This window comes from Rhincodon typus, unplaced genomic scaffold, assembly GCF_021869965.1.
Source record: "Rhincodon typus isolate 14 unplaced genomic scaffold, sRhiTyp1.1 hic_rhity00003586, whole genome shotgun sequence".
NCBI lineage: Eukaryota > Metazoa > Chordata > Chondrichthyes > Orectolobiformes > Rhincodontidae > Rhincodon > Rhincodon typus.
Window position 1 is genome coordinate 1 of NW_025969224.1, and position 13555 is coordinate 13555.

Below are 13555 nucleotides of genomic sequence, written 5' to 3' on the forward strand. Positions count from 1 at the left end.
TGCCACAGCCAGATTTTCAGTTTGATGATCAAATTGTTTGGCCATGTGATCATTAAGTCTTGAAATGGAACTCTAATAAATCTTATCTGGCCTTTTCTTTCAATGACAATCTTAGGTTTTTGGCTAACTCAATTACCAATTATCAAAATATTTAATGAGAAAAGCCAATGTTTTTCTTGTCTTTCCTTGCACCTAAAGCCCTGTATCCTTGGGTTCATTTTAGTGAATCCTTGTGGATTCCTCTTGATAACTTTGGCATCAATGAGGTAGAGCATTCAATTTCCCAAGTAATGAATTCTCTTTACTTCTTTGAATTACAAACCTTTTGTCACGCCTGTTGTTGAAAAAAGGGTTAGACTGAAGTTGTTCGTATAGTAACTTGATTTCTGCCAGGCCAGGCAAAAATATTAAAACAGCACCTATTGGAATAAAATTGAATTAAAATTAAAATAGCAAGAAAGACATGAAAACATGACTCGTGTTATTCTCTGCTTTACCTTCGTAACTGCTCATGTTTCTAAATTTGAATATTTTTTATGCAGCTTCCTTAATAAAAGAAAAACAGGCAATCCATTGTATGACTTCAAATCATCTTATGCAAGGCAAAAAGAAAGATAAAGCACTTCCCTACTGAGTATAAACTTAGCAGATCTGGAATTGTATTCGGAAAAATTAAAGTCATTTTCGGTAAAATTTTAAAATCATTGAAAGGGAAAGAGAATAAGATAGCTTGTTTATCTATCAGATGTAGAGAATTGAAAGATTAGAGTAGCACACAGGGTTAGGCAATATTTTTCATACAATTATAAAGCACAGAAGAAAGCCAATGAGCCCATCACACAATGGCTGGCACTTTGAAGAAATTATTGAGTAATCCCACTCCCTCAACTTGCCCCATAGCCCTGCAAGTGTTTCTTTTTCATTTTTTGTCTAATTCCCTTTTAGAAGTTATTTGTGAATCTGTTTCCACCATGCTTTCAGGCTGTGCATTCCAGATCTTTATAACTTGTGGACATTATAAACCTTTTCCCTTCAGCTCTCCTCCGTTCATAGAGTCATAGAGATGTACAGCACAGAAATAGACCTCTTCCTATTCAGATAACTAGTCAGATGACTTTTAGATGTCGTCATTGTACCAGCCTCCACCATTTCCTCTGGCAGTTCATTCCATACATGCACCATCCTCTCCATGAAAAAGTTGCCATCAGGTCCCTTTTAAATCTTTCCCCTCTCACCTTAAACCTACACCCTCTAGTTTTGGACTCCCCTACCCTGGGGAAAAGGCCTGGACTATTCACCCTATCCATGCCCCTCATGATTTTATAAACCTCTACAAGGTCACTCCTCAGCCTGCGACACTCCAGGGAAAATAGCCCCAGCCTATTCAGTCTCTCCCTACACCTCACATTGCCATTTGTCTTAAATCTGGGTTCTGATTCCTGTGATAGTGGAAACAATTTTTACTTACTTGCTTTACGAAAACCTTTCAGAATTTTGAACATAATCTCTCTTTAACCTTCTCTGCTCTGAGGAGAACAATGCCACAATTTATATAACAGAAATTCTTCATTCTTAGAAAATCTCTGCACTCTGTCCTAAAGATTGACATTCTAAACACAAACCACCAAAGGTAAGAGTTGAAGCCACAATTTGAGTAGTTCGTCCTTGAAAGAAGATAATTAGTAGAGTCATTTTGATGGGGAGAAAATAATGCTTGAAGTTTTTTAAATCTGGATCCATATTTCTATTTCCAACCCAAATCAGACAAAATGTTGCCCCCTCATTCAGGAGTTTTCCAGCCAGATTACCAAGGCAGGAGCCTTCATAACAGAAGCAGTCCAGCAAGCTATGCAAGCAACAGTGAGTGAATCATCACAAAAACCATGTCCCATTTTAACAGCAATAATTGCCATATTTCATGTTTAAACGTCCTGAAGTCTTTTTGACAGCTAAGGAGAGAGTACAAGCATGTAAGGTAAGTGAAGGGTAGGATGCCAGATGGGCAAGCAGACATGTGGTTGTGGAGGTACAGGGGCAAGTAGGTGAGGAGGTAGAGTAGCCAAATGAAATTTTTTAAGGAGTAACAGAAAGGGGAATGTAGTGAATGAGTCATGGGAAGGGGGTCTATTGATGAATCAGGGGTAGGGTGGATATATCTTACGTATTTAACCAGGAGTTAGTACAGCTTTTAATTCCTTTAACTTTTCCTGACTAACTTTTAAGGTAAATAAATCAGAATCCTCCAAAATCTTGGGTAACAGTTTATTGGAAGTTACAATTTCCCAGACAATTTCCATGTAACAAGCATTTCAGGACTTCCAAGAGGTCTTGATATATATCTTTGTTTGGTCTCCAGACCAGAAGATCTGGACCAATGAGTGGTACAGGAGATTAAATCAGTTTGGGGAGGAGATCAGAACAGAGAATAATCAGTTAAAGAATCAAATACAGTTGTGAGGAGGGATGGTATACCAGCTTAATCATCAAATGGGGCCATATGGGTTGAGATCAGGAGTACAAAAGGGGCAGCTACTCTTCTAGAAACGTACTTTCGACCCCTAGATAGTGGGAAGGAGAAAATTTAGTAAATATGTAAGCAAATTTCTGAGTGCAAAAACAACAGGCAGTCATCAGGAGACTTTAATTTTGCCAATATCAACTGCGATATAAGCAATATCAAAGACCCAGAAGGCATAACATTCTTGAACAGCATTCAAGAGAACCTTTTTACCAGCATGTAACAAGCCCAACAAGAAATGAAACTGAGTAAGTGGATGCAAGTCCATATCCCTCTATTCCTTGCCTAATCATGTGTCTGTCAATTGTATCAGTTTCCACAACCACCTCTGGCAGTACATTCCAAGCACTTACCACCTTCTGTTTAAAAAGCTGACCTCTCACATCTCCTTTAAACCTACCCCATTTTACCTTAAACCTGTGACACCTAGGTCTACTCTAGAATTATTGTTCCTCTCTGCCTTTACACTCACATTATCCCAGTCTAGATGCTCGTTTTGATCTATTGGAGTTAACTACTACCACAAAAAAAATTTCAGAGTACGGTAACAGAAAACAAAATATTATAGCTGGAGAAACATATTTTAAGTCATCCGATCTTTACATGGCATACAGAACATCAAACTAGTCATTTTTAGTAATATTCCACATTCCACGTAACAGATGGGTACTCAATTGTAGCAGCTTTCATAATACTTTTTATGCTTGAAAATGGGAAATATTGTCCATTCGTTTTGGAAGCTAGGAAAATTTCAAAAAGCTGCCACAAACACTTTGGAAGACTAGTTTCTGTAGAGGCAGTGCAAGAGTCAATTGTCTGTTTTACAAAAATAAATGAATATATAAATAAATTGTTAGGGGACTTGGAAGCGGGGCACCCACAAACAAAGCTCATACAAGATGATATTTTTGATTTAATTTGTTTTGAAATTTCAGTTCTGCATATTAACTCTAATTTTTATTTAAAGAGAAAAGAATGTCCATTATATATTAATTGTATACGGGTGGTGGCAATTGATTGGAATTCACTTGAGCCCAATAAAAGACACAACTAAAAAGCAGTAGTTGTTGGGTTAAGAGGTGTATATTTCTAGTGCTTAACTCTGTAAATCAATATAAAAGCATATAAAGCTTGGCTCCAGTTGTATCCTTTACAGACAGGCTTTCTCGAGAAGAACTAGTTGTAAACGGTTGTGTTATATCCAGAGATCAAGGAAAATGTTTGAATGTAATTCTTTCATTCATTCTCAATTTTCTCATAGCCTTGATTTCACTTTTCTCCCAATTTGTTCTCAGTAAATATTCTTGTTCAACCAAAAGGCTCATGGCAATCATTTTACAGGAAACACTGAACAGGTTTCACCTGAAGCAGAACAGTATACACGGGGAGGCAATGGCTTAGTGGTATTATTGCTGGACTGTCAACCCAGAGACCCAGATAACAATCTGGGGACCCAGGTTCGAATCCCACCAGGAATTGAATTCAATAAAATATCTGGAATTATGAATCTAATGATGACCATGAATCTATTGCCAATTGTCGGAAAAACCCATCTGGTTCACTAATATCCTTTAGGGAAGGAAACTGCCATCCTTACCTGGTCTGGCCTACATGTGACTCCAGACCCACAGCAATGTGGTTGACTCTGAACTGCCCTCTGGGCAATTAGGGATGGGCAATAAATGTTGCCTGGTCAGCAACACCCTCATCCCGTCAATAAATAAAAAAAACCTGTCAACTACATCTCTACACACTTTATCCCAACATAACTCTTGTCAGTACAAATCTTTGCAAGATTCAAGCATTGGGCACATGTCGGTCAATGACCACTTCAAAATCTCTTAATAACTGCAACTATATATGAACAGCAGACTGGATCTGACTCCACTTACCTGGAGGGTAATTGTGTTTTCCATCCACTATCCATTCTAGTAGGGCTTCTACTAGATCCAAGTTGATCTTATCCAGATCCATCCTAGCCATAGTCTTTAATACTGACTTACTAATCCCTAAAAGGAAGAGAAACAGATTTATCAACATAGTTAGAAGTAGTACAGCTACTGCCATAAAACAAACGTATGTACATCATTACTGGTTCCTTTGCTGTTCAAATAGTCTAATTGCACATGAAAAGAAATGCACAAAATTCCACATCTCAACCTTCAATAATATTGATGGAGGCAGTTTTGCTTTGTGGGCTGGTAGGGCATGGTCAGTTCATTACTTGCTGTGTACAGTCAAAGGAATATGCTGGTTGTCATGATTTCCAAGCCTTTGAGATGTAAGGCCTACAAACCTAGCATCACACTAGCACCGAAGCGAGTCAACGTTTGCAAAATTCACTGCACAATATTCAACATTAGGTGCAATTCTACAATTGGGCAATTCTTGCTGGATAATTTGGAGTGTGAGAAAAATTATGCTGATGTAAAATTGCATCTTTTCATTCTTTGTATTTTTGATCGAGAACTGAAATAGGAAAAGGAACAGTTTTAAAAACCATGGGTTGTTGAAAGATTGCTGCACGTGTTTGAGGTAACATGACACTCGTTATAAATACTATTTACACAGTTACTTGTTCAAGCAGTAGTAAAAGTCTGGTTTGCAGACAAGCTGGAACCAAGGGGTTTGTACAAATAGAGCTTCAGCGGGCAACAAAGTGGCTGATTAGTCTGCGGACTAGTGACCAGTTACCAATGACAAAGACTCTGCCTCCCAACAACTGTGCAATTAGCTCCCAAGTAGCTGAAGAGCTTGCGGCTGTAAATGCTTGGGGAAACATTTGGATTTTTTCAAAGGCAGGAGCTCTTTTCTCTGCAGTAAAATGCATCTCAAGTCTGAAGATAGCCAATTTATTTCCAGTTGCTACAAGCTGTGACTTTTGATTGGTAAGTTAAAGACCTCTATAAAAGTTGGAACCAGTCACCCTATGCCTCTTGCAGATAACTAAAAGTACTTGGAGAAGGGAATTTGAGAAGCAGTATTCTGGTCAGCACAAGGATCATCTCAGCAAATGGGGTAGCAAGAACTGCAGACACTGGAGTCAGAATAACACAGTGTGGAGCTGGAGGAACACAGCAGGCCAGGCTGCATCAGATGAGCAGGATAGTTGACGTTTTGGGTCGAGACCCTTCTTCAGAAATGGGAAGGGGCAAGGGAGCTCAGAAATAAAGAGAGGAGGGGTGGGGCTGGGGCAGGTAGGTGGGATGGTGATAGATGAGTGCAGGTTGAGAGTGGTGGGGATTGGTCAGTAGGATGGGAGGGACGGATAGGTACGAGAGAAGATGGACAAGTTGTGTCAGGTCAAGGAGGCAGGGATGAGAGGGAGGGTTGGACATGGGATGAGGCTGGGGATGGGAGATTTTGAAAACGGTGAAATCCATGTTTGGGCATATCGGGCTGTAGGCTCCCAAGGCGGAATATGAAGTGCTGCTCCTCCAGTTTGCAGACGGTGTAATTGTGACACTGGAGGAGGCTCAGGATGGACATGTCACTCAGTGGGTGGGAGGGTGGCGTTAAAATGGTTCGCGACCGGAAGGTGTTGTCGTTTGTCGCATACAGAGCGTAGAGCATCTGCGTTCCATACATGACAAACAATAACACCTTCCAGTGAATATTAGTGGCCAATACAGTCCCCCATTAATAGCTATTCACCCTCATAGGCAGATCGTTACCCACTCCTTTGACTGTCCAACTGTTCCCCTCTCTTACTTTGGGCTCTATCCCCACCTATCATTTAGTCTTTACTCCCTGCCCCCATCTTATCCTCTGCTTATAAACCGACATTTTTCTAGCTACAATCAGTTCTGAGGAAGGGTCACTCCACCCAAAACGTTAACTCTAATTTCTTTCCACAGATGCCGCCAGACCAGCTGAGCTTTTCCAGCAATTTCTGTTTTTGTTTCTGTGTCCCTTATTATTCACGTTATATATACACATGATATAGCTGAGAACGTGACGGGGTTGGTAAGTACATATGTCAAGAACATGAAGACTGAATGGGTGGTTAATAGTGAGGAAGAAGGTCTAAGGTTACAGGAAGATATACAAAAGTTGGTCAGATGGGTGGATCAAGTGGTGGACAGAATTTAAACCTGATAAGTGAGAAGTGATGCACTTTGGAAGAAGTAACAAGACAATACTCAATGCATGGCAGGACATTAGGAAACTCAGAGAAATTTTAGGGTGCTTGTCCACAGATCCCCGAAGGCAGCATGAGAGGTCAATAGGGTAGTTAAGGTAGCATATAGGACACAGCCTTTAACCAGTCACAGCACAGATTATAAGAGCAAGAAGGCTATAATGGAGTAGCACAAAATTTTGTATAGGCTATAATTGGAATACTGAATGTAGTTCTGATCGCCATACTATAGGAAGGATGTGATTGCACTGGAGAAAGTGCAGAGGAGATTTGCCAGGATGTTGTTGGGTTGGAGCAATTTAGCAATGAAGAGAGGCTGGATAGGCTTGTGTTGTTTTCTTTAGAGCAGAAAAGGCTTGATTGAGATGTATAAGATTATTTGGGGCATGGACAGGGTGGATACAAAGTAGCTAAATGGAAGGGTCAAAAACAAGGGGGACATAATTTTAAGGTGAAGGGCAGGAGGTTTAGAGGGGATTTGAGAAAAAAAATTTCATCCAAAGGATGACAGGAGTCTGGAATGCACCTACTGGGAGCAAAATAGAGGCGGAAAACTTCAATACCTTTAAAAAGGTACGTGGATAAGCACTTGAAATGTCATAACATTCAAGGCTATGGGCCAAGAGCTGGAAATTGGGATTAGTGTAGATAGGTCAGCGCAGACGTGATGGGCTGAAGGACCTCTTCTGTGCTGTATGACTCTATGGCTATAGCCATACATGTGGCAATAACATCTTCCAATCTCTCAAAAATGCGTCATCATCCAGCCAATGTATTTTTCAATAGTATGATCCCTCAAAGCTTACAGCATTGGAAGTTAGATGCATCCCAGAAAAGCCTTGAAGCATAACTATTACAGGACAGCAAGTCTATTGTGTTTGGTCCTTATGACAGCTTAGAGATAGCTTAGGAAAATTACTTCAACATTTGAAAGAGAAATTCTTTGCTCTATTTTCCAGATTTCCAGGTTTCATACCAATTCGGCAAAAATTTAATTGTTTCATACCAAGCACAAACCATTGGAAATGATCTGCTGAAAACTTCTCAAGTGCACCTCCATGACTACAATGGCAACTTGTGATGATGCAAGGGTATGATGTTGAAGGACAATACAAACCAGGCTCCCTAATAACTATTACTAATGCTCTCAGTAAACTTCTGAACCCCGCTAAGAACCACGTTATTCCTTCAGACCTACAGATCAATGTTATTGAATTCAAGTTTGAAGATAGTTTTAACATTGATCTTATTCATTTTGGTAACAGCCAAGCACAGCAGATTCAGTGAGCTATGCCAGAGAATGACCAGCTGCAAACAGCTCGCACAGACTATCACCAGGTAGCTGGAATATGTCCGGAGGTGCCCGAGTTGTCCTTTCTGTCAGAGGTTAAACTTGGATTCTATTGGAATACAATTTTCAAAGGCAAACAAGTAGTAAATCCACAAGCACTACATCAAGACATAGTAGACCATATCTCACGAACACAGAGTAAAATAAATAGATTGGCACATTAATCCATTTTTTGATCCTACATGAAGAAAGAATAAAATGCCAGTCACTGACCAGGCTCTATTCCTCCTGCGTTATGTAGACATGACACACTTAGGAAATTTTCCACATTGTTATACAGATGCCAGTATTATAACTGTGCTAGAAGAGTTTGACAAGGGCTGTAGCTAATTCTGGATCACTAATCTTCTATACTACTACTAGCATGTTGACAAAAATCACAATATTTACAGTATTCAACACCACCAGCTGTTCTTGATATTACACAGAGTTAATCAGGCTGATGCTGGGAACCTGAGGAAAAGGCCAAGATGGGATGTCTGTCTGAAGATAGGTTTAAATGCTTCAACCATGCCTTTTGAATAGATGTGCTGGGCATTTTTGAGGAAAGGAATAAATGTGAAGCCTCCTTATCCACTGAGTTGTTTAATTGTCCACCACCATTCACAGCTAGATATGTCAGAACGGCAGAGCTTAGATCTTAACCGTTAGTTGTGGGGTCATTTAACTGTCTGTCGCATGCTGCTTATGGAGTTCAGCATCCAAGTAGTCCTGTGTTGTAGCTTCACCAGGTTGACATCTCAGTTTAAGGTATGCCTGGTGCTGCTCTCAGTGTGCCTTCCTACAAGCTTCTTGAACAAAGGTTACTGATTGTTGTTGATTACAGTTTTGTTGCTGATGATGGCCCACAGCACCTCACTGATATCTCGATTTGAGTTGCTAGATCTGTTTAAAATATATTCCATTTCGATAGATGGGAGGGGTTGGTGCAATATAAGATGCAGTGAGTATAGTTTTGGGATAAGCTGAAGTTTTCAGAAGGTTCAAGATGGAAGATCTGCCAAGAGACCATTGGAATAGCTTATTTAGAGTGAAAAAAGTAGATTATGAGCTGAGGCAAGAACCATTTGAGCAAGTGGATCATAAACTTTGCACCATAGTACCAGCACATATTTGGAAGTTGACCCTACATTAGCAATGCAATGGCCAGAACAGTATTTATTTCTGGAAATGTTATTGCTACAATCAGAGTTACAAGTGGAACTGAGTGTGGGAAGTCCCACTGTTCCAAACACTGGAGGAGAGAAGGAAAGTGTGCTCAATGTGCTAAAAGCTTCAGAGATCAAGGACTATGTGGGAAGTTGGATTACAATGTATTTTTGAATGTCAGTTTAGCAACCAGTATTCTGTATAATATTACACCTTTGACAAGATTACCAGAGAAGGAACAAAACTTGGGAATTTAGATAGGGCAAATGACTGAAGTGTTAGTGGGACAGCACCTTGGGACTCGTGATCATAATTCTATTAATTTTAAAATAATTATGGAAAAGGATAGGCCTGTATAGAAGTTAAAATTCTAAATTGGTGTAAGGCACATTTTGATAGTATGAAACAGGAACTTTCAGGAGTTGTTTGGAGTAGACAGGCAAGTCAGAGGCTTTCAAAAGTGAGATAATGAGAATTCAGAAGCATTATATTCCTGTTAGAGTGAAGGGTAAGGCTGGTAAGAGTAGAGAATAATGGATGAATAAAGATATTGAATAAAGGCATGGTTGAAGCATTTAAACCTATCTTCAGACAGACATCCCATCTTGGCCTTTTCCTCAGGTTCCCAGCATCATTCTGATTAACTCTGTAATATCAAGAACAGCTGGTGGTGTTGAATACTGTAAATATTGTGATTTTTGTCAACATGCTAGTAGTAGTATAGAAGATTAGTGATCCAGAATTAGCTACAGCCCTTGTCAAACTCTTCTAGTACAGTCATAATACTGGCATCTGGAGTCGTCATATATTTGGTACAGACATCTGGGATCAACTGAATCTCTTCAAGGTGGGTACATGGTGAGAACAAGGTTGTTAGGGGCATTGTTAAGAGGGAAATCAGGAGGGCAAAAAGGGAATACGAGATAGCCTTGGCAGATAATGTGAAGGATAATGCAACGAGATTCTACAAGTACATTAAAAGCAAAAGAGCCACTAGGGAAAGAATAGGGCCCCTTAAAGTTCAACAAGGTAGCCCACGTGTGGAACCACAGGAAATTGGAGATACTAAATGCATATTTCACAAGTTTTTACTGTGATGAAAGAAATGGAGGCTCAGGAACTCGGGGAAATAAATTTGATACCTTGAAAACAGTCATGATGTGGAGATGCCAATGTTGGACTGAGGTAGACAAAGTTAGAAGTCATACGACACCAGGTTATAGTTAAATGACACTTCATCTGATGAAGGAGCAACACTCCAAAAGCTTGTGATTTCAAATAAACCTGTTGGACTATAACCTGGTGTCGTGTGACTTCCGACTTTGAAAACAGTCCACATTACAGAAGAGAAAGTGCTGGAGGTCTTAAAAAACACAAAGTAGGATAAATCTCCCAGACCTGATAAAGTGTATCCCAGGTCGTTGTGGTAAGTTAGGGAAGAAATTGCGGGGCCCCTAGCAGAGACATTTGTATCATCTACAGCAATGGGTGAGGTGCTGGACGATTGGAGGGTGGCTAATGTTGTGCCTTTATTTAAGAAAGGCTGTAAGGAGAAGTTTAGGAACTACAGACCTGTGAGGCCTATATTAGTGGTGAGTAAGTTGCTGGGTTGGATTCTAAGAGATAGGATTCACATGCATTTGGATAAGGAAGGACTGGTTAGGGTTAGTCAGCATGGCTTTGTGGGAAATCATGTCTCACTAACTTATTGAGTTTTCCGAGGAGGTAACCAAAAAGATTGATGAGGACAGAACGTTAGACGTCATCTACATAGACTTTAGTAAAGCCTTTGACAAGGTTTCATGTGGTAGATTAAAGTTAGATCACATGGGATTCAGCCAATCGGATACAAAATTGGCTTGATGGTAGGAGACCGAGGGTGGTAGTGGAGGGTTGTTTTTTGGACTAGAGGCATATGACCAGCAGTGTTCTGTAGGGATCACTGCTGAGCATGCTTTTGTTTGTCACTTATATAAAAAATCTGGATGAGAATTTAGGAGGCGTGGTTAGTAAGTTTGCAGGTGACACCAAATTTGGTGGTATGGTCAACAGCAACTAAGGTTATCTAAAATCACCAAGGGATCTTGATCAATTGGTCCAATGGGCTAGAGAGTGGTAGATGGAGTTTAATTTGGATAAATGCGAGTTATTGCATTTTGATGAAACAAACAAGGGCGGGACTTATACAGTTAATGGTAGGGTCCTGGGTGTGTTGTCGAACAGAGAGACCTAGTGGTTCAGGTACATAGTCTTTGAAAGCTGCATTACAGGTAGATAGGGTGGTTAAGAAGGCATTTAGCCCTCTTGCTGTCATTTCTCAGACCATTGAGTATAGGAGTTGGGATGTCATGTTGAGGTTGTGCAAGAAGATGGTAGGGCCATTTTAGAGTACTGTGTACAATTCTGGTCATCTTGCTATAAGAAGTATATTATTAAAATGGAGAGAGTTCAGATAAGATTTACCAGGTTATTGCTGGGTCCAGGGGTTTTGAGTTATATGGATAGGCTGGGACGACTTCTTCATTGGAGCGTAGGAGGTTGAGGAGTGACTTTATAGAGGGTTATAATATCATGTGGGGCATAGATAAGGTGAATAGCAAAAGCCTTATCCCTAACGTGGGTGAGTTCAAAACTAGGGGGCATATTTTTAAGGTGAGGGGGAAAGATTTAAAAGGGATCGGAGGGGCAACTTTTTATTGCACTTGGAAGTTGGTTCGTATGTGGAATGAACTGCCAGAAGAAGTGGTAGATGCAGGTACAGTTACAATATTTCAAAGACATTTGGATAGGTACATGAATAGGATAGGAGAGTTTTAGAGGAATATGGGCCAAATGCAGGCATGTAGGACTAGTTTAGGGAAACTTGGTTAGTATTGACGAGTTGGACTGAAGGGTCTGAATACCATGTTGTATGACTCCATGACTCCATCTCAATCTCTTATGGTACAAAAATTGAATCTATGATAGTTTCATGTTTATTAATTAGGCCTTTTGGTTTTTTTCCCCCCAATAAAGAACTGTAAATACTTCATAGAACATTTCTTTCTCCCGATGTTTGCATCATACAGCCTGTTTAGTGACAGCATGGCTAATATAGGAATTGGTTCCCCTTGAGCCAATCGATTGATTTAAACTAACTACTTTAATGCACTCTAACTCGAGCACAAGAAAATAAAACAAAGACAACCATACAGCAATGGCACAGTAAAACATCCAAGACCTTCACAGAAGCAAAATGAAACCAAGTAGAGACTGAGCCACAAAGAGATCTTCAACCAATACCTACAGGCTTGGTTAAAGAGACAGATTTTATGCAGTACTTTAAAAAGAGAAGAAAGAGGTAGAGAGATTTTGGGAGGAAATTCAAAGACGGTACCACTGTTGAAGAACAGGGATGGGCAAGAGGCCAAAACTAGAGAAATGCAAAGATCTCGGACAAGGGTTGTAGGCCTGGAGGAGGTCACCAAGAGTGACGTTTCCATTTTTCACAGCATTTATCCTTACTGGATTGTTGAAAGTTTATTATACTTTAGGATTTGAGTTTTAAAATAGAGGCAGATCGATGTAGTCTATACTGTGAAGGTAATTTTTTTTGGAAAAAAGATCAGAAAGTTTTTGTAACACTGTATTTGGAACAGCGACTCAATACATCAATTTCAAGAAATCATACAACTGCAGTTAAGTGCCCAGGAGAACTCCAGCAGTGTTAATGGATAGAATGTTTATATTGTTGAGTTTCCAACAGACCAGTAATCTATTAGTTTAGAGATAGTAGGAACTGCAGATGCTGGAGAATCAGAGACAACAAGGTGCAGGGCTGGATGAACACAGCAGGCCAAGCAGCATCATAGGAGCAGAGAGGCTGACGTTTCGGGCCTAGACCCTTCATCAGAAAAGGGGGAGGGGAAGGGGGTTTTGAAATAAATAGGGAGAGAGTGGGAGGCGGATAGAAGAGGGATAGAGGAGAGGATAGGTGGAGAGGAAACAAACAGGTCGAAGAGGCGGGGATGGAGCCAGTAAAGGTGAGTGTAGGTAGGGAGTTAGGAAGGGGATAGGTCAGTCCAGGGAGGACAGACAGGTCAAGGGGGCAGGATGAGGTTGGTCAGTAGGAGATGGAGGTGCGGCTTGAGGTGGGAGGAGGGGATAGGTGGGAGGAAGAACAGGTGAGGGAGGCAGGGACGAGCTGGACTGGTTTTGGGATGCGGTAGGGGGAGGGGAGATTTTGAAACTTGTGAAATCCACATTGATACCATTGGGCTGCAGGGTTCCCACACATCCCTCACACCCCGTCCACGCAATAAGAACCAAAAAAGAATCCCCCTCTAGTATTCTAGGTAGCTGTGGGAGTCGGTGGGCTTGAAATGAATATCGGTTTCTAGGTGGTTGCCCAATATGG

At 40.5% G+C, this 13555-nt stretch overlaps 1 protein-coding gene across 1 annotated transcript in view; it reads right to left on the reverse strand.

The window, feature by feature from the left end:
• Positions 1–305: 305 nt before the first annotated feature.
• LOC125481789 (putative ATP-dependent RNA helicase DHX57) overlaps positions 306–13555 on the reverse strand; it is a gene marked incomplete at both ends in the record, with an annotated part of 15571 nt that continues 2321 nt past the window's right edge. Inside the window, 2 exons of the mRNA XM_048593695.1 lie at positions 306–419; positions 4411–4527. Coding sequence (XP_048449652.1) covers positions 306–419; positions 4411–4527 — 231 coding nt within the window. The remainder of the gene's footprint in view (positions 420–4410; positions 4528–13555) is intronic.